Genomic DNA, 20,403 nt, shown 5'->3' on the forward strand with positions numbered 1-20,403 from the left:
GATCGAGCCCATGCACAGAATTATCAATGGTATCAACATCTCCTCTGTGTCGTTGTGCTGTTATTGATGGTGTTGTGATCTGCAGTGTTTCTATGTTGTTGCAGTTAAACAGCAGAGTGAACGATTGTTGAGATTTCAACCTACTGTAGTATAAATATTATGTTAAATACTATCTTGCTGTAGGTAAAGCTGTGGTCGGAATTATAATACGATTATTTTTGGATACAGACTCGTATCCAAAAATAAACTCCGCATTCCTGCAGCCATTGTAATTAATCACCAATCACTCGGATCAGAGGAAGAATTTATTTTGATTTATAATCTCGCCAAATTTTGCCTTCAAAACAAAGATGTGAACTACAACCGACGCACACTTCCTGTATCATCAGCCGTCACAGGCTGGTGTCTCCACGGCTTGGAGTGACTTCACGATGAGCGGATAGGTCGGACAAATGACAGGAAAACTCTGGAGGGTGGGCCAGTGGGCGTGGCCTGGGTTTGACTACATATTCCCTGTCACTGCTTCCGTGTTGTTACTCCTCCGGATTCTTGGTGCTCAGGTAGGCATCTGGTCCCTGTTTTCATGATTAAGACATAAATGAAAAGTACCGCTTCTTGAATAGATCGCAGATGTGTTAAGTTCACCATGTTTATTGCTTTGTACTGCATGTGAGAGTGTTTTTTCCCTTCAGCTCTACCGCGCAAAGACGGTCATGTCCAACATCATTTTTGGAAAGTAAATTTTAATAAGGACTATACATTTGCTGTAATAATTTCTGCCTCCAAGCAACACATAAAATATTACAGGTCGTTTTGTAATATTTTTCAGTGTGATCCCTCAATCTGTGCGCTCACACATACAGTACAAATACTGTGATTGATTAGACCTGCCATCTTATTTTGAAAATGTATTAAAACATATCCAGGAGTTGCTTTGCTGTAACATGCAGACTTTATCTTTGCAGCCGTAATATTTCAACATTGTCACTTGTTGAAGAGGAACGATGGTGAACTGCTGTGGTCTTATTACTGCCAATAAGGACCCAGGTATGTACAGTGCTGTTATAAAACATAGCAATATACTGTGTAATAGTATATTTTAGTCATACAAAACTGGACTTTCTCAATTTAGAACAAAAAATCTCAGAGGACCATTTTTCCCCCTATCTTGGATGAGATAATTATTCAACCATATTAAATTCCATTTACGAAAAATAATTTTGGATAATGTATTGTTTTCCTACTGTACTTTTTAATTTAGTGCTAAATGACTGGATAAGTATAGTAAGTTATCAGCTGCGTTTCTCTGTCAGTTCCTCTGAAGAGCATCGAGGTGGAGCTGGAGGTGAGGGACCATGTGGCTACAGTGGTCTCCACTCTGAACTACGAGAACAAGGAGGACAAACCACTGGAGGCTGTGTTTGTGTTCCCTCTGCCTGGAGATGCAGCTGTCTGTCATTTCAGTGCTCAGATTGGACAGACACAGATTGTAGCTGAGGTGAAGGAGAAACAGAAGGTGAGCTGGACAGTAAAGATTCACTCATTAGAATCAAGCTTTAAAAAAACTGTCAAGTCAGTGACAGATATGTCCTCTGTACTCCAGGCTCGTGAGGAGTATGATGATGCCCTGAGCTCCGGTCAGCAGGCCTTCCTATTGGAGGAGAGCGAGCAGAGTCCTGATATATTCTCTCTGAGTGTGGGCAGTCTGCCTCCAGGAGAGAGCGCCTCCATCAGGCTGGACTACGTCACTGAGCTGGCTGTGCAGGCTGATGATGGACTGAGGTTCTGTCTGCCTGCTGTGCTCAACCCTCGCTACCAACCTCTGGGTCGGGTTAACATGCTCAACATAGTGAACATTATTCTTGCTAGACATTAGCAGTCAGCATATTGTAATCATTTACCACCGTGCCGACATACGACCCTCAGAATTTCTGGCATGGCTGTATCACTGCTGCTTATTTAACGCCTCATTTCTAACATGTTGACAGGAAGTGGAGGTAGTGGAGGTAGTGGAGGTGTCCAGGTGACCTCTGTTCCAGCCTCCCTGGTGCCCTACAGCCTGTCCTTTTCTGCCCGGGTGTCGTCTCCTCGTCCAATCTCTAAAGTGGAGTCTAGCTGTTCCTTGGACTCTCTCCAGTACCTGAACTCAGATCAAACCCAGGCCACAGTAGGTAGAGTGCTAATGTGTCTGCTGTGTGTGGCTGGGACTCCTTCCTGAGAACAACACGTTCTTTTTTTGTCAACTGCAGATCAAGCTGGCTGCAGGACACAAGTTTGACAGAGATGTTGAACTGCTGATTTATTACAAAGACGCCCACCAGCCGACTGCTGTGGTGGAGGCAGGACAGGCCTCTGCTGAGCCCGGTGAGTTTTACTTTGAAGGTCATTTACCAAATCTGATCAACTTAGTTGGAAGTGAGAGATAAGTAATGATATCTTTGAGAAGCTGATTAGTTTAATGTGTTAAATCTAAATAACTGTTGGTGTCTGTTCTTTGTGTGTCAGGCTCTCTGATGGGTGATCCAGTGGTGATGGTGAGCTTGTACCCTGAGTTCCCCCAGTCTGTGATGTCCTCAGTCGCCTCATGTGGAGAGTTTGTGTTCTTACTGGATCGATCTGGAAGCATGGGCTGCTCTATAAATAACAGCAAGCAGCAAGAAACTCGCATCAGCAGTGCGAGGGTACTCATCATGTGTTATCTCTTGTAAAATCTTTCATAGTGTCCGTCTCATGCAGCAGCCTTCACCGTATTTTCCATCTTCCCTTCAGGATACTCTGCTGCTCCTGCTGAAGAGTTTACCAATGGGCTGCTATTTCAACATTTACAGTTTCGGGTCCAGCTATGAACACATCTTCCCGTAAGTCTGTCCCTCATCGGCCCAACCAGTGTCTTCCTGTCTTTGGTATTAAGTACATATATTTGTGTGATGACAGGAAGAGTGTGGAGTACAGCCAACAGACCATGGAGGAGGCTCTGAAGAAGGTTGGGGAGATGGGGGCTAATCTGGGAGGAACAGAGATCCTAAGTCCTCTCCAACATATTTACAGCCAGTCTTGCATTCCCAGTCAGCCAAGACAGGTAATACACACACACACACACACACACACACACACACACACACGCACACACACACACACAAACATACGTACAAACAGGTTGAACAGGTTGCCAGTCACAATCAGAACTTCCGACTGTAATATTTTTAACTTTGCAAATAAAATCATTGTACAGTTAAAAAAATGTGGAAGTTCATATTTACCATAATAAAAACTAGCTGTGTGATACCATGCAACTTATGTGTGAACTCCTCCTCCCTAGCTGTTCGTCTTTACTGACGGAGAGGTCGGGAACACCAAACAAGTCCTCGATCTGGTGAAGAAGAATTCAGGTTCCCACAGGTGAAACCATGGCAACATTCACTCATGATACGTGACAAGTCCGATGTCTGTGTGTATATTAAAACAAGCTGCTGTACTGCAGGTGTTTCTCCTTTGGGATTGGTGAAGGATCCAGCTCTGCTCTTATCAACGGGTTGGCCAAGGAAGGAGGAGGTCACGCTCAGTTCATCACAGGGACTGACAGGATGCAACCAAAAGTAAGATGTTAAACACGAAGCTGTCAAGTTTAGCAATGTAGCAGCAAATATGTGGAGGGACACCAATGCCTTTCCCAACTGTTTGTATATAATCTCAGTTTTCCATTACTTTTCAGGTGATGCAGTCGCTGCGATTTGCTCTGCAGCCGGCTGTGGTGGACATCTCAGTCACATGGGATTTACCAAAGGGAGTGTCTGTCACTGTCCTCTCTCCACCAATTACAGCTCTTTTCCAGGGTCAAAGGTCACTGATTTATGCACAGCTCACTGGACAGGTAGGAGCAGCTCCATCTAATTTTGTGTTTTTCCCTTGGGTATGTGAGGACAGTAATTGACATGATTTCTAACAGTGTAATACTGTGTCAGAGTCCAAAGGCTGCAGAGGGTTGTGTGACGGTGAAGTACAGCCTGGCCGGTCATCCCTCTCAGAACCAGCTGCGCTTCAGTCTCAAACCTGCAGAGGACACTGGGTAAAACAGGTTTTGATACACTGTTCTGTTTTGGTACCTGACCTTCCAGATGTTGATTTTAATTACCTAGAAGAAACAAAATGGTGGCAGGGTGTGAAAAACATGACAGTATTTGAGTAAAGAATATTGTGCTGATACATGACATCTACCATGGTAACTTCACCTCTCGCCTCGATTTAGATCGCTTGTGGGTGTGAATGGTCGTCTCCCTCTCTGGTCATTGTTTTTATTGCACCATTTTTCATACTCCATGTGTTGATGGTTAGACTCCAGCTCTCTGTGACCCTGAGCAGGATAACAATGATGTAGAAAATGGAGAAGTCACTGCTAAACAAAAACATTACAACTCTGTTGGAGTGCTTCCTCCTCTCTCCTGTCTGCAGATCAACAGTCCACAGGTTGGGTGCTCGGACTCTGATTCGCTCTCTGGAGATGGAGGAGAGAGAGCGCAGAGGACAGCCAGACGGAGGACTGAAGGAGAAGGTGGTGCAGCTCAGTGTCCAATCAGGAGTGAGCAGCTCCTTCACTGCCTTCATTGCTGTTAACAAAGCCGATGGTGAAGCGATTCAAGGGCCCCTTGTGCGCAGAAATATTCCAATATCCAGAATGTGTATTGTCAAAGGTAAGTGAAATAACTTATCAGGATTGGAAACCATCTCTGTGTTTAGTATAAAGACAGTACATGGGTGTAAATGGGTGCAAACACTGAACAAACAACATTTATGTGTCACCATTGCTATTTAATTGATTTACAGCTTCCATGTGAAACACAGTATGTACAGTAGGAGATATTCTTACCCTGGTTTTACTCAGTAGTGAAACAAATATTTTTAAGTAACTTTTACACTCCTTGTAATGAGTTGTGAGTCGTTGTAATAACATTAGACACCAGTAGTTCAGTTGATATTATGAATTTAATAATTCTCATGTCTTGACCTTATGCTAGGTAAAAGCAGGAATCTGAGGATGGGTGCTGCAATTTTCAAGAGTAAGTATAAAGCTGAATGGCAGAGAGACAAAAGTCCATGCATTTCTATAAAAAGAAAGTCAATTGTTAAACACAGAGGAAACAACACTAAATACTGCATGTTGAATCGGTGACATACAGCCTAGAACAGCAAGTGAGGAAACTGTGTTTCATGGGTGTGAATAGGTGCAAGCTGATCAATCCAGCACACTCCTGTTGCACCATTGCTGTTTCACTTATTTGTAGCTTTAACGTGAAATACAATATGTAGAGGAGGAGATGTTTTTGCCCTGGTTTGCTTCAGTAGTTACTGAAATAAACGTTTCCTAAAGTAGCAAGTAAAGAAAGTTTAGTTATCTTTTTTTTTATATTATTGCAGGACTTTTACACTTTAAAAACTACTTGTAATAAGTTGTGAGTCATTGTTTTAAAATCAGAAGCCAGTAGTTTAGTTGATATTATGTATTTATTAATTCTCATGTCTTGATTTCCTGCTAGATGACTGTTACATGGGTGGTGGTGGTGCTGCAAGAGATAAGCATGCCGGTGAATGTCAGATGTAGCTGAGCATCAATGAGAGTAACGGGCAGAGAGGCACAAACGTTTAGCACTTTAACATTAAAAAAAACATTAATAATTTAAAAATTACTGTTGTTATTGCATTTAAATTGTAGATTGGTAGAATGTTTTAACAGCCTTGATCATGGTAACAAGCTCGGAAACCAGAAGTGTTTTATTTTCTAATATAATGTCTTGACGTCAACTTTTTTTTTCTATTTTTCAAATCATGAAGGGGATTGCTGTATTATCGGCAGCCCAATTGCCATGGCCTGTAGTCTTCAATGTAAGTGAAATAACTTATCAGGATTGGAAACCATCTCTGTGTTTAGTATAAAGACAGTACATGGGTGTAAATGGATGCAAACACTGAACAAACAACATTTACGTGTCGCCATTGCTATTTCATTGATTTACAGCTTTAGTGTGAAACGCAGTATGTACAGTAGGAGATATTCTTAACCTGGTTTGCCTCAGTATTGAAAAAAATGTTTTTGAGTAACTTTTATATTCCTTGTAATGAGTTGTGAGTCATTGTAATAACATTAGACGCCAGTAGTTCAGTTGATATTATGAATTTAATAATTCTCATGTCTTGACCTCATGCGAGGTAAAGGGAGGAATATGAGTATGGGTGCTGCACCTGAAATGAGTAAGTGTAAAGCTGAATGGCAGAGAGACAAAAGTCCATGCATTTCTATAAAAAGAAAGTCAATGGATAAACACAGAGGAAACAACACTAAATACTGCATGTTGCATCGGTGACATACAGCCTAGAACAGCAAGGGAGGAAACTGTGTTTGTTTACTAATTCGAAAAGATACTTTAACCTCATCTTTTTTTCTTTTTTTTCATTATGAAATGTTAGTGGATGACGAATTCGAAATGGCCGATGATGTTCCACGTAAGTAAAAAACTAAATGGGATTGCAAACCATATGTGTCTTTTCTATAAAGTGTTTTCTATAAAGACCGTACATGGGCACCATTGATATTTAACAGATCGGCAGCTTTCATGTGAAAACTAATATGAATAGCAGGAGATGTTTTTTTTCCTGGTTTGCCTCAGTAGTCACTGACATAAACGTTTCCTGAACTAACAAAGTTCAGTCATTATGTTTTCTAAAATAATTGTGATTATGAGTAGCTATATGCAAAGAGATGGGACAACTGTGTTTTGATATTTTTTGTCCGCCATATGCTACAACAAAAAAATCCCCTGCTTATCCAAATCCCACTTCTGATGCTCTACATTACATCCAGTGTTACAATGTATGTATGACTTTGTTCAGCAGTCGGTAGACTGGTATTTTATTGTGACAGAGAGGCAGTGTTGTAAAGATACAATCACCAGAGACCTGAGTGAGTCTATGAAGATTCAAAATAATCTAAAATGAGGCCAATTTATTTTGTCTAACACTTAAGTTTATGAGCAAATTCCTTCTAAATTAATGGCATCGTCATGATCCTCAGCTGCACGTCGCCTTACAAACTAAAGACAGGCAAATGTGTGTAGAAACAAAATGCTACAAACCCACAAATAACCCACGAAGATTACTTCATCTTTGTTCTTGATTTATTTTCTCTAAAAACTGTTAAATGCTTGAAATGTCTCATCTACATTTTACCTCCATATTTGTATCAAATCGTCCAAATATACTTTTAAAAATGACAGTAAAACATTTTTTTTTTTTTTTTTTTTGATGTGTGCTGAAGCCGTGATGCCCAAACAGCCGCCCAGAGACCCTTTGCTGCAGCTGGTGTCCCTCCAGCAGGCGTCTGGCTGCTGGCTGCTGGATCCAGCTCTGTCTGCTGCACTGGGGAAGACCAGCGAGGAGGTGGACAAGTCAAAGCCTGCACCGGTGGGTTCTCGTCAAAGATAATAGATAAGACATTAAAAAGTTATTTTAAAACACATTTCATGACATGGTTTAAAATAATGGCACACATTCAAAAACTGACCAGTTAACTTGAGAGTGTGCATGTTATCTTACTTTCTTTAGCATGTAATATTGTTTCTGCTGATTTGGTAAATCAGGTCAACAGTGACGTGTGGGCCACCGTTCTGGCTCTGATCTGGCTTCATGGTTTCAAGAAGGATGCAAAAGAAGAGTGGGAGCTGCTGGCTATGAAGGCTGCCTCATGGCTCCGCTCTCAGAATGGTAGTAACCACAGTAATAAGTACTAAACTGCTGTTTCTACAATCACTTCATCAGTATTAATGCTAATCTGATGCCTTGTTGTTGTTGTTGTTGTTTTTTCAGCACCATGTCTGACAGAGTGTGTGGAAGCAGGAAATGCACTGTTGGGCTGCAGCATGCAGAAAGATGTCCTGGGGCTCTGAGGTCTTTATTAAAATGGTTTCACTTTCAGGATTGGTCGACACAAGCAGATGTACTGCACCCGATAACCTTAATTTTATCAACAATGCACTATACTATCACCCCGTAATAATCAAATACTCTTATTTTATAATGCTATGTATTCTCATTTGGTGTGTTTTGTTGTTCTTGTTCATTGGTCTTTTAAATTTGTGCCTAGTTTTGTTTTATAATTGTAAAAAAAACAACAACAACAGACTTTTCAGTGCCAAATACTCAACTAACCAAAGATAATTAAATCAACTGTGCCTTTTTTGTCACTTTGTGCCTGTAACAAGTGGAAATAATCCATAATGCTTTGAGTGGCCCATTTATAGGCTTCACACCTGCTTTGTTCTTGTGCTGTAAAATGTGTGTGACACCAGATATTGACGCACACCTCAAGCTATCAGCATACACATACACCACATTGTACCAACTTTAAGACCTGACTGCTTTAACTGAGATGTTTTTTACTCAGCAACAGCAGATAGATGTGTTGTTGTTGTTGTTGTTGTTGTTTTGTCAATCACTGCTAAGTTCTGAAGTGTTTTTGAGATGAAAATTACACTTGGATGAAAACATTTGACTAACTTTGACTAAAATGTTAAGAAGTGATTAAAAAAAACAAGGTCACAAACTGAAAGCAGGTTTAACCTCCAGGAGCGATGACGTTGAAATCATCTATTTTAAACCGGACAAACGACTCTGTACAGATGTGTTGCAGTTGGGTCCTGACTTTTCTCAAGACACAAAATAAAAAGTTAAAAACATCATCACTGGACATCAAAGGACAGTATCACTAAAGCTATTTCAACCACACCTGTACACACAAAGGGTGTTACTGCAAAAGTCACATCGTTTGTGGCGACGAACCACTTTGTTCTGGAAAAAGTTGCTTTTAAAATATAAAACTGTGCTTTGTCTGAAATGCGGAAGAAGGGCTGAGTTTTTATACTTTTACATAAAGTATGATGGTGAAGACAGTGCCAGTCAGTTGGTGGGTTTGGTCCAGACTAAAATATCTTAATATCTATTCAATAGATTGCCCTGAAATTTTGAACAGATATATATTCCACCATTCCCCACCAAAAAAAGTTGTAATTAGTTTGACACTCATTGCTTTGAACTGTGGGAGGAAGCCGAGAGAAAACCTACACCAGTACAAGGAGGCAACATGTTGACTTGAGGCAACAGTGCAAACCACTGCAGCACCGAGTTGTCCTGTTAGACTGAAACAAAATTCAAAATGTACTTCAGGAAAAAAATATTGCTATGGATGCAGCACACTGACAAAAGAAAAACTCACTGGTCAAAACTTTGAATCAATAAAAAGTTTGGGAAGCTGTCCATCTTTTTTATGCTGTTTTTTTTGTCCTGCACCTGTACCATGCTGGGATTGGATGTGCACATCATTTCTGACATGATGTGTGATGATTTATTAAGTTCTTTTTTTTTTTTTTTTTAAGTCCTTTTACAAATAAAGCTAGCTCCAAACCTTTGGGACTGTTCCTCCACCAACAATCATCTTAATAGCTTATAGCTGCAGTTTAGATCGAGCCCATGCACAGAATTATCAATGGTATCAACATCTCCTCTGTGTCGTTGTGCTGTTATTGATGGTGTTGTGATCTGCAGTGTTTCTATATTGTTGCAGTTAAACAGCAGAGTGAACGATTGTTGAGATTTCAACCTACTGTAGTATAAATATTATGCTAAATACTATCTTGCTGTAGGTAAAGCTGTGGTCGGAATTATAATACGATTATTTTTGGATACAGACTCGTATCCAAAAATAAACTCCGCATTCCTGCAGCCATTGTAATTAATCACCAATCACTCGGATCAGAGGAAGAATTTATTTTGATTTATAATCTCGCCAAATTTGGCCTTCAAAACAAAGATGTGAACTACAACCGACGCACACTTCCTGTATCATCAGCCGTCACAGGCTGGTGTCTCCACGGCTTGGAGTGACTTCACGATGAGCGGATAGGTCGGACAAATGACAGGAAAACTCTGGAGGGTGGGCCAGTGGGCGTGGCCTGGGTTTGACTACATATTCCCTGTCACTGCTTCCGTGTTGTTACTCCTCCGGATTCTTGGTGCTCAGGTAGGCATCTGGTCCCTGTTTTCATGATTAAGACATAAATGAAAAGTACCGCTTCTTGAATAGATCGCAGATGTGTTAAGTTCACCATGTTTATTGCTTTGTACTGCATGTGAGAGTGTTATTTACCTTCAGCTCTACCGCGCAAAGACGGTCATGTCCAACATCATTTTTGGAAAGTAAATTTTAATAAGGACTATACATTTGCTGTAATAATTTCTGCCTCCAAGCAACACATAAAATATTACAGGTCGTTTTGTAATATTTTTCAGTGTGATCCCTCAATCTGTGCGCTCACACATACAGTACAAATACTGTGATTGATTAGACCTGCCATCTTATTTTGAAAATGTATTAAAACATATCCAGGAGTTGCTTTGCTGTAACATGCAGACTTTATCTTTGCAGCCGTAATATTTCAACATTGTCACTTGTTGAAGAGGAACGATGGTGAACTGCTGTGGTCTTATTACTGCCAATAAGGACCCAGGTATGTACAGTGCTGTTATAAAACATAGCAATATACTGTGTAATAGTATATTTTAGTCATACAAAACTGGACTTTCTCAATTTAAAACAAAAAATCTCAGAGGACCATTTTTCCCCCTATCTTGGATGAGATAATTATTCAACCATATTAAATTCCATTTACGAAAAATAGTTTTGGATAATGTATTGTTTTCCTACTGTACTTTTTAATTCAGTGCTAAATGACTGGATAAGTATAGTAAGTTATCAGCTGCGTTTCTCTGTCAGTTCCTCTGAAGAGCATCGAGGTGGAGCTGGAGGTGAGGGACCATGTGGCTACAGTGGTCTCCACTCTGAACTACGAGAACAAGGAGGACAAACCACTGGAGGCTGTGTTTGTGTTCCCTCTGCCTGGAGATGCAGCTGTCTGTCATTTCAGTGCTCAGATTGGACAGACACAGATTGTAGCTGAGGTGAAGGAGAAACAGAAGGTGAGCTGGACAGTAAAGATTCACTCATTAGAATCAAGCTTTAAAAAAACTGTCAAGTCAGTGACAGATATGTCCTCTGTACTCCAGGCTCGTGAGGAGTATGATGATGCCCTGAGCTCCGGTCAGCAGGCCTTCCTATTGGAGGAGAGCGAGCAGAGTCCTGATATATTCTCTCTGAGTGTGGGCAGTCTGCCTCCAGGAGAGAGCGCCTCCATCAGGCTGGACTACGTCACTGAGCTGGCTGTGCAGGCTGATGATGGACTGAGGTTCTGTCTGCCTGCTGTGCTCAACCCTCGCTACCAACCTCTGGGTCGGGTTAACATGCTCAACATAGTGAACATTATTCTTGCTAGACATTGGCAGTCAGCATATTGTAATCATTTACCACCGTGCCGACATACGACCCTCAGAATTTCTGGCATGGCTGTATCACTGCTGCTTATTTAACGCCTCATTTCTAACATGTTGACAGGAAGTGGAGGTAGTGGAGGTGTCCAGGTGACCTCTGTTCCAGCCTCCCTGGTGCCCTACAGCCTGTCCTTTTCTGCCCGGGTGTCGTCTCCTCGTCCAATCTCTAAAGTGGAGTCTAGCTGTTCCCTGGACCCTCTCCAGTACCTGAACTCAGAGCAAACCCAGGCCACAGTAGGTAGAGTGCTAATGTGTCTGCTGTGTGTGGCTGGGACTCCTTCCTGAGAACAACACGTTCTTTTTTTGTCAACTGCAGATCAAGCTGGCTGCAGGACACAAGTTTGACAGAGATGTTGAACTGCTGATTTATTACAAAGACGCCCACCAGCCGACTGCTGTGGTGGAGGCAGGACAGGCCTCTGCTGAGCTCGGTGAGTTTTACTTTGAAGGTCATTTACCAAATCTGATCAACTTAGTTGGAAGTGAGAGGTAAGTAATGATATCTTTGAGAAGCTGATTAGTTTAATGTGTTAAATCTAAATAACTGTTGGTGTCTGTTCTTTGTGTGTCAGGCTCTCTGATGGGTGATCCAGTGGTGATGGTGAGCTTGTACCCTGAGTTCCCCCAGTCTGTGATGTCCTCAGTCGCCTCATGTGGAGAGTTTGTGTTCTTACTGGATCGATCTGGAAGCATGGACTGCCCTATAAATAACAGCAAGCAGCAAGAAACTCGCATCAGCAGTGCGAGGGTACTCATCATGTGTTATCTCTTGTAAAATCTTTCATAGTGTCCGTCTCATGCAGCAGCCTTCACCGTATTTTCCATCTTCCCTTCAGGATACTCTGCTGCTCCTGCTGAAGAGTTTACCAATGGGCTGCTATTTCAACATTTACAGTTTCGGGTCCAGCTATGAACACATCTTCCCGTAAGTCTGTCCCTCATCGGCCCAACCAGTGTCTTCCTGTCTTTGGTATTAAGTACATATATTTGTGTGATGACAGGAAGAGTGTGGAGTACAGCCAGCAGACCATGGAGGAGGCTCTGAAGAAGGTTGGGGAGATGGGGGCTAATCTGGGAGGAACAGAGATCCTAAGTCCTCTCCAACATATTTACAGCCAGTCTTGCATTCCCAGTCAGCCAAGACAGGTAATACACACACACACACACACACACACACACACACACACACACACACACACACACACACACACACACACACACACACACACGCGCTCACACACACACACACACACACACACACACACACACACACACACGCACACACACACACACAAACATACGTACAAACAGGTTGAACAGGTTGCCAGTCACAATCAGAACTTCCGACTGTAATATTTTTAACTTTGCAAATAAAATCATTGTACAGTTAAAAAAATGTGGAAGTTCATATTTACCATAATAAAAACTAGCTGTGTGATACCATGCAACTTATGTGTGAACTCCTCCTCCCTAGCTGTTCGTCTTTACTGACGGAGAGGTCGGGAACACCAAACAAGTCCTCGATCTGGTGAAGAAGAATTCAGGTTCCCACAGGTGAAACCATGGCAACATTCACTCATGATACGTGACAAGTCCGATGTCTGTGTGTATATTAAAACAAGCTGCTGTACTGCAGGTGTTTCTCCTTTGGGATTGGTGAAGGATCCAGCTCTGCTCTTATCAACGGGTTGGCCAAGGAAGGAGGAGGTCACGCTCAGTTCATCACAGGGACTGACAGGATGCAACCAAAAGTAAGATGTTAAACACGAAGCTGTCAAGTTTAGCAATGTAGCAGCAAATATGTGGAGGGACACCAATGCCTTTCCCAACTGTTTGTATATAATCTCAGTTTTCCATTACTTTTCAGGTGATGCAGTCGCTGCGATTTGCTCTGCAGCCGGCTGTGGTGGACATCTCAGTCACATGGGATTTACCAAAGGGAGTGTCTGTCACTGTCCTCTCTCCACCAATTACAGCTCTTTTCCAGGGTCAAAGGTCACTGATTTATGCACAGCTCACTGGACAGGTAGGAGCAGCTCCATCTAATTTTGTGTTTTTCCCTTAGGTATGTGAGGACAGTAATTGACATGATTTCTAACAGTGTAATACTGTGTCAGAGTCCAAAGGCTGCAGAGGGTTGTGTGACGGTGAAGTACAGCCTGGCCGGTCATCCCTCTCAGAACCAGCTGCGCTTCAGTCTCAAACCTGCAGAGGACACTGGGTAAAACAGGTTTTGATACACTGCTCTGTTTTGGTACCTGACCTTCCAGATGTTGATTTTAATTACCTAGAAGAAACAAAATGGTGGCAGGGTGTGAAAAACATGACAGTATTTGAGTAAAGAATATTGTGCTGATACATGACATCTACCATGGTAACTTCACCACTCGCCTCGATTTAGATCGCTTGTGGGTGTGAATGGTCGTCTCCCTCTCTGGTCATTGGTTTTATTGCACCATTTTTCATACTCCATGTGTTGATGGTTAGACTCCAGCTGTCTGTGACCCTGAGCAGGATAACAATGATGTAGAAAATGGAGAAGTCACTGCTAAACAAAAACATTACAACTCTGTTGGAGTGCTTCCTCCTCTCTCCTGTCTGCAGATCAACAGTCCACAGGTTGGGTGCTCGGACTCTGATTCGCTCTCTGGAGATGGAGGAGAGAGAGCGCAGAGGACAGCCAGACGGAGGACTGAAGGAGAAGGTGGTGCAGCTCAGTGTCCAATCAGGAGTGAGCAGCTCCTTCACTGCCTTCATTGCTGTTAACAAAGCCGATGGTGAAGCGATTCAAGGGCCCCTTGTGCGCAGAAATATTCCAATATCCAGAATGTGTATTGTCAAAGGTAAGTGAAATAACTTATCAGGATTGGAAACCATCTCTGTGTTTAGTATAAAGACAGTACATGGGTGTAAATGGGTGCAAACACTGAACAAACAACATGTATGTGTCGCCATTGCTATTTAATTGATTTACAGCTTCAATGTGAAACACAGTATGTACAGTAGGAGATATTCTTACCCTGGTTTGACTCAGTAGTGAACAAAATATTTTTGAGTAACTTTTACATTCCTTGTAATGAGTTGTGAGTCGTTGTAATAACATGAGACGCCAGTAGTTCAGTTGATATTATGAATTTAATAATTCTCATGTCTTGACCTCATGCTCGGTAAAGGGAGGAATATGAGTATGGGTGCTGCACCTGTAATGAGTAAGTGTAAAGCTGAATGGCAGAGAGACAAAAGTCCATGCATTTTTATAAAAAGAAAGTCAATGGATAAACACAGAGGAAACAACACTAAATACTGCATGTTGCATCGGTGACATACAGCCTAGAGCAGCAAGTGAGGAAACTGTTTCATGGGTGTGAATAGGTGCAAGCTGATCAATCCAGCACACTCCTGTTGCACCATTGCTGTTTCACTTATTTGTAGCTTTGACGTGAAATACAATATGTAGAGGAGGAGATGTTTTTGCCCCGGTTTGCTTCAGTAGTTACTGAAATAAATGTTTCCTAAAGTAGCAAGTAAAGAAAGTTTAGTTATCTTTTTTTTTATATTATTGCAGGACTTTTACACTTTAAAAACTACTTGTAATAAGTTGTGAGTCATTGTTTTAAAATTAGAAGCCAGTAGTTTAGTTGATATTATGTATTTATTAATTCTCATGTCTTGATTTCCTGCTAGATGACTGTTATATGGGTGGTGGTGGTGCTGCAAGAGATAAGCATTGATGTCAGATGTAGCTGAGCATCAATGAGAGTAACGGGCAGAGAAGCACAAACGTTTAGCACTTTAACATTTAAAAAAAACATTAATAATTTAAAAATTACTGTTGTTATTGCATTTAAATTGTAGATTGGTAGAATGTTTTAACAGCCTTGATCATGGTAACAAGCTCGGAAATCAGAAGTATTTTATTTTCTAATATAATGTCTTGACGTCAACTTTTTTTTTTCTAATTTTCAAATCATGAAGTTAATTTGTGTTCCTTCTCCACCCAAACTGCCATGGCCTGTGGTGCTCCAAGTAAGTGAAATAACTTATCAGGATTGGAAACCATCTCTGTGTTTAGTATAAAGACAGTACATGGGTGTAAATGGGTGCAAACACTGAACAAACAACATTTATGCGTCGCCATTGCTATTTCATTGATTTACAGCTTCAATGTGAAACACAGTATGTACAGTAGGAGATATTCTTAACCTGGTTTGCCTCAATAGTGAAAAAGGTCCAGTCATCTTTTTTTTTATATTTTTAAGTAACTTTTACACTCCTTGTAATGAGTTGTGAGTCGTTGTAATAACATTAGACGCCAGTAGTTCAGTTGATATTATGAATTCAATAATTCTCACATCTTGACCTCATGCTAGGTGAAAGGAGGAAGAGGAAGCTGTGTGCTGGACCTGTAATGAGTAAGTATAAATTTGACTGGCAGAGAGACAAAAGTCCATGCATTTCTATAAAAAGAAAGTCAATGGATAAACACAGAGGAAACAACACTAAATACTGCATGTTGCATCGGTGACATACAGCCTAGAGCAGCAAGGGAGGAAACTGTGTTTGTTTACTAATTCGAAAAGATACTTTAACCTCATCTTTTTTATTTTTTTTTTATTTTGAAATGTTAGTGGATGACGAACTAGAAATGGCCTATGATGATCCACGTAAGTAAAAAACTAAATGGGATTGGAAACCATATGTGTCTTTTCTATAAAGTGTTTTCTATAAAGACCGTACATGGGCACCATTGATATTTAACAGATCGGCAGCTTAAACGTGAAAACTAATATGAATAGCAGGAGATGTTTTTTGTCCTGGTTTGCCTCAGTAGTCACTGACATAAACGTTTCCTGAACTAACAAAGTTCAGTCATTATGTTTTCTAAAATAATTCTGATTATGAGTAGCTGCATGCACAAAGATGGGACAACTGTGTTTTGATATTTTTTGTCCGCCATATGCTGCAAAAAAAAAATCCCCTGCTTATCCAAATCCCACTTCTGATGCTCTACATTACATCCAGTGTTACAATATATGTATGACTTTGTTCAGCAGTCGGTAGACTGGTATTTTATTGTGACAGAGAGGCAGTGTTGTAAAGATACAATCATCAGAGACCTGAGTGAGTCTATGAAGATTCAAAATAATCTAAAATGAGGTCAATTTATTTTGTCTAGCACTTAAGTTTATGAGCAAATTCCTTCTAAATTAATGGCATCGTCATGATCCTCAGCTGCACGTCGCCTTACAAACTAAAGACAGACAAATGTGTGTAGAAACAAAATGCTACAAACCCACAAATAACCCACAAAGATTACTTCATCTTTGTTCTTGATTTATTTTCTCTAAAAACTGTTAAATGCTTGAAATGTCTCATCTACATTTTACCTCCATATTTGCATCAAATCATCCAAATATACTTTAAAAAATGACAGTAAAACATTTTCCTTTTTTTTTTTTTCTTTTTTTGATGTGTGCTGAAGCCGTGATGCCCAAACAGCCGCCCAGAGACCCTTTGCTGCAGCTGGTGTCCCTCCAGCAGGCGTCTGGCTGCTGGCTGCTGGATCCAGCTCTGTCTGCTGCACTGGGGAAGACCAGCGAGGAGGTGGACAAGTCAAAGCCTGCACCGGTGGGTTCTCGTCAAAGATAATAGATAAGACATTAAAAAGTTATTTTAAAACACATTTGATGACATGGTTTAAAATAATGGCACACATTCAAAAACTGACCAGTTAACTTGAGAGTGTGCATGTTATCTTACTTTCTTTAGCATGTAATATTGTTTCTGCTGATTTGGTAAATCAGGTCAACAGTGACGTGTGGGCCACCGTTCTGGCTCTGATCTGGCTTCATGGTTTCAAGAAGGATGCAAAAGAAGAGTGGGAGCTGCTGGCTATGAAGGCTGCCTCATGGCTCCGCTCTCAGAATGGTAGTAACCACAGTAATAAGTACTAAACTGCTGTTTCTACAATCACTTCATCAGTATTAATGCTAATCTGATGCCTTGTTGTTGTTGTTGTTGTTTTTTCAGCACCATGTCTGACAGAGTGTGTGGAAGCAGGAAATGCACTGTTGGGCTGCAGCATGCAGAAAGATGTCCTGGGGCTCTGAGGTCTTTATTAAAATGGTTTCACTTTCAGGATTGGTCGACACAAGCAGATGTACTGCACCCGATAACCTTAATTTTATCAACAATGCACTATACTATCACCCCGTAATAATCAAATACTCTTATTTTATAATGCTATGTATTCTCATTTGGTGTGTTTTGTTGTTCTTGTTCATTGGTCTTTTAAATTTGTCCCTATTTTTGTTGTATAATTGTAAAAAAAAAAAAACAGATTTTCATTGCCAAATACTCAACTAACCAAAGATAATTAAATCAACTGTGCCTTTTTTGTCACTTTGTGCCTGTAACAAGTGGAAATAATCCATAATGTTTTGAGTGGCCCATTTATAGGCTTCACACCTGCTTTGTTCTTGTGCTGTAAAATGTGTGTGACACCAGATATTGACGCACACCTCAAGCTATCAGCATACACATACACCACATTGTACCAACTTTAAGACCTGACTGCTTTACCTGAGATGTTTTTTACTCAGCAACAGCAGATAGATGTGTTGTTGTTGTTGTTGTTGTTGTTGTTGTTGTTGTTGTTGTTGTTGTTTTGTCAATCACTGCTAAGTTGTGAAGTGTTTTTGAGATGAAAATTACACTTGGATGAAAACATTTGACTAACTTTGACTAAAATGTTAAGAAGTGATTAAAAAAAACAAGGTCACAAACTGAAAGCAGGTTTAACCTCCAGGAGCGATGACGTTGAAATCATCTATTTTAAACCGGACAAACGACTCTGTACAGATGTGTTGCAGTTGGACCCTGACTTTTCTCAAGACACAAAATAAAAAGTTAAAAACATCATCACTGGACATCAAAGGACAGTATCACTAAAGCTATTTCAACCACACCTGTACACACAAAGGGTGTTACTGCAAAAGTCACATCGTTTGTGACGACGAACCACTTTGTTCTGGAAAAAGTTGCTTTTAAAATATAAAACTGTGCTTTGTCTGAAATGCGGAAGAAGGGCTGAGTTTTTATACTTTTACATAAAGTATGATGGTGAAGACAGTGCCAGTCAGTTGGTGGGTTTGGTCCAGACTAAAATATCTTAATATCTATTCAATAGATTGCCCTGAAATTTTGAACAGACATATATTCCACCATTCCCCCCCAAAAAAGTTGTAATTAGTTTGACACTCATTGCTTTGAACTGTGGGAGGAAGCCGAGAGAAAACCTACACCAGTACAAGGAGGCAACATGTTGACTTGAGGCAACAGTGCAAACCACTGCAGCACCGAGTTGTCCTGTTAGACTGAAACAAAATTCAAAATGTACTTCAGGAAAAAAATATTGCTATGGATGCAGCACACTGACAAAAGAAAAACTCACTGGTCAAAACTTTGAATCAATAAAAAGTTTGGGAAGCTGTCCATCTTTTTTATGCTGTTTTTTTTGTCCTGCACCTGTACCATGCTGGGATTGGATGTGCACATCATTTCTGACATGATGTGTGATGATTTATTAAGTTCTTTTTTTTTTTTTTTTTAAGTCCTTTTACAAATAAAGCTAGCTCCAAACCTTTGGGACTGTTCCTCCACCAACAATCATCTTAATAGCTTATAGCTGCAGTTTAGATCGAGCCCATGCACAGAATTATCAATGGTATCAACATCTCCTCTGTGTCGTTGTGCTGTTATTGATGGTGTTGTGATCTGCAGTGTTTCTATGTTGTTGCAGTTAAACAGCAGAGTGAACGATTGTTGAGATTTCAACCTACTGTAGTATAAATATTATGCTAAATACTATCTTGCTGTAGGTAAAGCTGTGGTCGGAATTATAATACGATTATTTTTGGATACAGACTCGTATCCAAAAATAAACTCCGCATTCCTGCAGCCATTGTAATTAATCACCAATCACTCGGATCAGAGGAAGAATTTATTTTGATTTATAATCTCGCCAAATTTTGCCTTCAAAACAAAGATGTGAACTACAACCGACGCACACTTCCTGTATCATCAGCCGTCACAGGCTGGTGTCTCCACGGCTTGGAGTGACTTCACGATGAGCGGATAGGTCGGACAAATGACAGGAAAACTCTGGAGGGTGGATCAGTGGGCGTGGCCTGGGTTTGACTACATATTCCCTGTCACTGCTTCCGTGTTGTTACTCCTCCGGATTCTTGGTGCTCAGGTAGGCATCTGGTCCCTGTTTTCATGATTAAGACATAAATGAAAAGTACCGCTTCTTGAATAGATCGCAGATGTGTTAAGTTCACCATGTTTATTGCTTTGTACTGCATGTGAGAGTGTTTTTTCCCTTCAGCTCTACCGCGCAAAGACGGTCATGTCCAACATCATTTTTGGAAAGTAAATTTTAATAAGGACTATACATTTGCTGTAATAATTTCTGCCTCCAAGCAACACATAAAATATTACAGGTCGTTTTGTAATATTTTTCAGTGTGATCCCTCAATCTGTGCGCTCACACATACAGTACAAATACTGTGATTGATTAGACCTGCCATCTTATTTTGAAAATGTATTAAAACATATCCAGGAGTTGCTTTGCTGTAACATGCAGACTTTATCTTTGCAGCCGTAATATTTCAACATTGTCACTTGTTGAAGAGGAACGATGGTGAACTGCTGTGGTCTTATTACTGCCAATAAGGACCCAGGTATGTACAGTGCTGTTATAAAACATAGCAATATACTGTGTAATAGTATATTTTAGTCATACAAAACTGGACTTTCTCAATTTAAAACAAAAAATCTCAGAGGACCATTTTTCCCCCTATCTTGGATGAGATAATTATTCAACCATATTAAATTCCATTTACGAAAAATAGTTTTGGATAATGTATTGTTTTCCTGCTGTACTTTTTAATTCAGTGCTAAATGACTGGATAA

General features: G+C 40.5%; 3 protein-coding genes across 17 annotated transcripts in view; all 3 read left to right on the plus strand.

Annotated features, from left to right (window-relative positions):
• The first annotated feature begins 464 nt into the window (after positions 1–464).
• Positions 465–9,300, plus strand: LOC138197159 (von Willebrand factor A domain-containing protein 5A-like). 3 transcript variants are annotated; one of them, XM_069147752.1, is made up of 21 exons: positions 466–560; positions 966–1,047; positions 1,314–1,516; positions 1,604–1,826; positions 1,989–2,167; positions 2,250–2,364; positions 2,506–2,681; positions 2,770–2,858; positions 2,935–3,079; positions 3,320–3,399; positions 3,482–3,596; positions 3,713–3,871; positions 3,963–4,066; positions 4,450–4,688; positions 5,013–5,054; positions 5,532–5,579; positions 5,827–5,877; positions 6,460–6,495; positions 7,307–7,452; positions 7,629–7,752; positions 7,855–9,300. In XM_069147752.1, the coding sequence occupies exons 2-21, from the start codon at positions 1,005–1,007 to the stop codon at positions 7,932–7,934; spliced, it is 2,397 nt and encodes a 798-aa protein (XP_069003853.1). In that variant the 5' UTR covers positions 466–560; positions 966–1,004; the 3' UTR covers positions 7,935–9,300. The 3 variants fall into 3 exon arrangements, with proteins under 3 accessions (XP_069003855.1, XP_069003853.1, XP_069003854.1); XM_069147753.1 differs by lacking the exon at positions 5,532–5,579; XM_069147754.1 differs by lacking the exons at positions 5,013–5,054; positions 5,532–5,579; positions 5,827–5,877; ... (2 more) ...; positions 7,629–7,752; positions 7,855–9,300 and having other exon boundaries at positions 465–560; positions 3,947–4,066; positions 4,450–4,695.
• A 667-nt stretch (positions 9,301–9,967) lies between these two features.
• LOC138197167 (von Willebrand factor A domain-containing protein 5A-like) lies at positions 9,968–18,921 on the plus strand. 7 transcript variants are annotated; one of them, XM_069147795.1, is made up of 20 exons: positions 9,969–10,063; positions 10,469–10,550; positions 10,817–11,019; positions 11,107–11,329; positions 11,492–11,661; positions 11,744–11,858; positions 12,000–12,175; positions 12,264–12,352; positions 12,429–12,573; positions 12,902–12,981; positions 13,064–13,178; positions 13,295–13,453; positions 13,545–13,648; positions 14,032–14,270; positions 15,403–15,453; positions 15,798–15,839; positions 16,056–16,091; positions 16,910–17,055; positions 17,232–17,355; positions 17,458–18,921. In XM_069147795.1, the coding sequence occupies exons 2-20, from the start codon at positions 10,508–10,510 to the stop codon at positions 17,535–17,537; spliced, it is 2,340 nt and encodes a 779-aa protein (XP_069003896.1). In that variant the 5' UTR covers positions 9,969–10,063; positions 10,469–10,507; the 3' UTR covers positions 17,538–18,921. The 7 variants fall into 7 exon arrangements, 6 of the variants coding, with proteins under 6 accessions (XP_069003899.1, XP_069003900.1, XP_069003898.1 ...); XM_069147796.1 differs by lacking the exon at positions 16,056–16,091; XM_069147798.1 differs by lacking the exons at positions 15,403–15,453; positions 17,232–17,355; positions 17,458–18,921 and having other exon boundaries at positions 9,968–10,063; positions 14,032–14,269; positions 16,910–16,945.
• Positions 18,922–19,585: 664 nt separating this feature from the next.
• Positions 19,586–20,403, plus strand: part of LOC138197162 (von Willebrand factor A domain-containing protein 5A-like) — a 38,668-nt gene continuing 37,850 nt past the window's right edge. For 4 of the 7 annotated variants that reach the window (XM_069147766.1, XM_069147765.1, XM_069147773.1 and 1 more), the window contains exons 1-2: positions 19,587–19,684; positions 20,090–20,171. In XM_069147766.1, the coding sequence (XP_069003867.1) occupies positions 20,129–20,171 (43 nt within the window). In that variant the 5' untranslated portion in view covers positions 19,587–19,684; positions 20,090–20,128. Of the gene's footprint in view, positions 19,685–20,089; positions 20,172–20,403 lie in introns of all 7 variants that reach the window. The other 3 variants (XM_069147784.1, XM_069147783.1, XM_069147786.1) reach the window with 1 other exon arrangement.

The sequence above is a fragment of the Embiotoca jacksoni genome, unplaced genomic scaffold, assembly GCF_022577435.1.
Source record: "Embiotoca jacksoni isolate LCO1_2020_lvr unplaced genomic scaffold, fEmbJac1.0.p SCAF_14, whole genome shotgun sequence".
Lineage (NCBI taxonomy): Eukaryota > Metazoa > Chordata > Actinopteri > Embiotocidae > Embiotoca > Embiotoca jacksoni.

What these genes read in the sequence shown, in the direction of transcription:
- LOC138197167 (XM_069147795.1), top strand. Translation starts at nt 10,508, where the DNA reads ATGGTGAACTGCTGTGGTCTTATTACTGCCAATAAGGACCCAG. An exon ending in TACTGCCAATAAGGACCCAG is followed by an intron (nt 10,551 to 10,816) that starts GTATGTACAGTG and finishes TTTCTCTGTCAG; the next exon opens with TTCCTCTGAAGAGCATCGAG. An exon ending in ATGCACAGCTCACTGGACAG is followed by an intron (nt 13,454 to 13,544) that starts GTAGGAGCAGCT and finishes ATACTGTGTCAG; the next exon opens with AGTCCAAAGGCTGCAGAGGG.
- LOC138197159 (XM_069147752.1), top strand. Translation starts at nt 1,005, where the DNA reads ATGGTGAACTGCTGTGGTCTTATTACTGCCAATAAGGACCCAG. An exon ending in ACAGGCCTCTGCTGAGCCCG is followed by an intron (nt 2,365 to 2,505) that starts GTGAGTTTTACT and finishes TTTGTGTGTCAG; the next exon opens with GCTCTCTGATGGGTGATCCA. An exon ending in TGCAAGAGATAAGCATGCCG is followed by an intron (nt 5,580 to 5,826) that starts GTGAATGTCAGA and finishes CAAATCATGAAG; the next exon opens with GGGATTGCTGTATTATCGGC.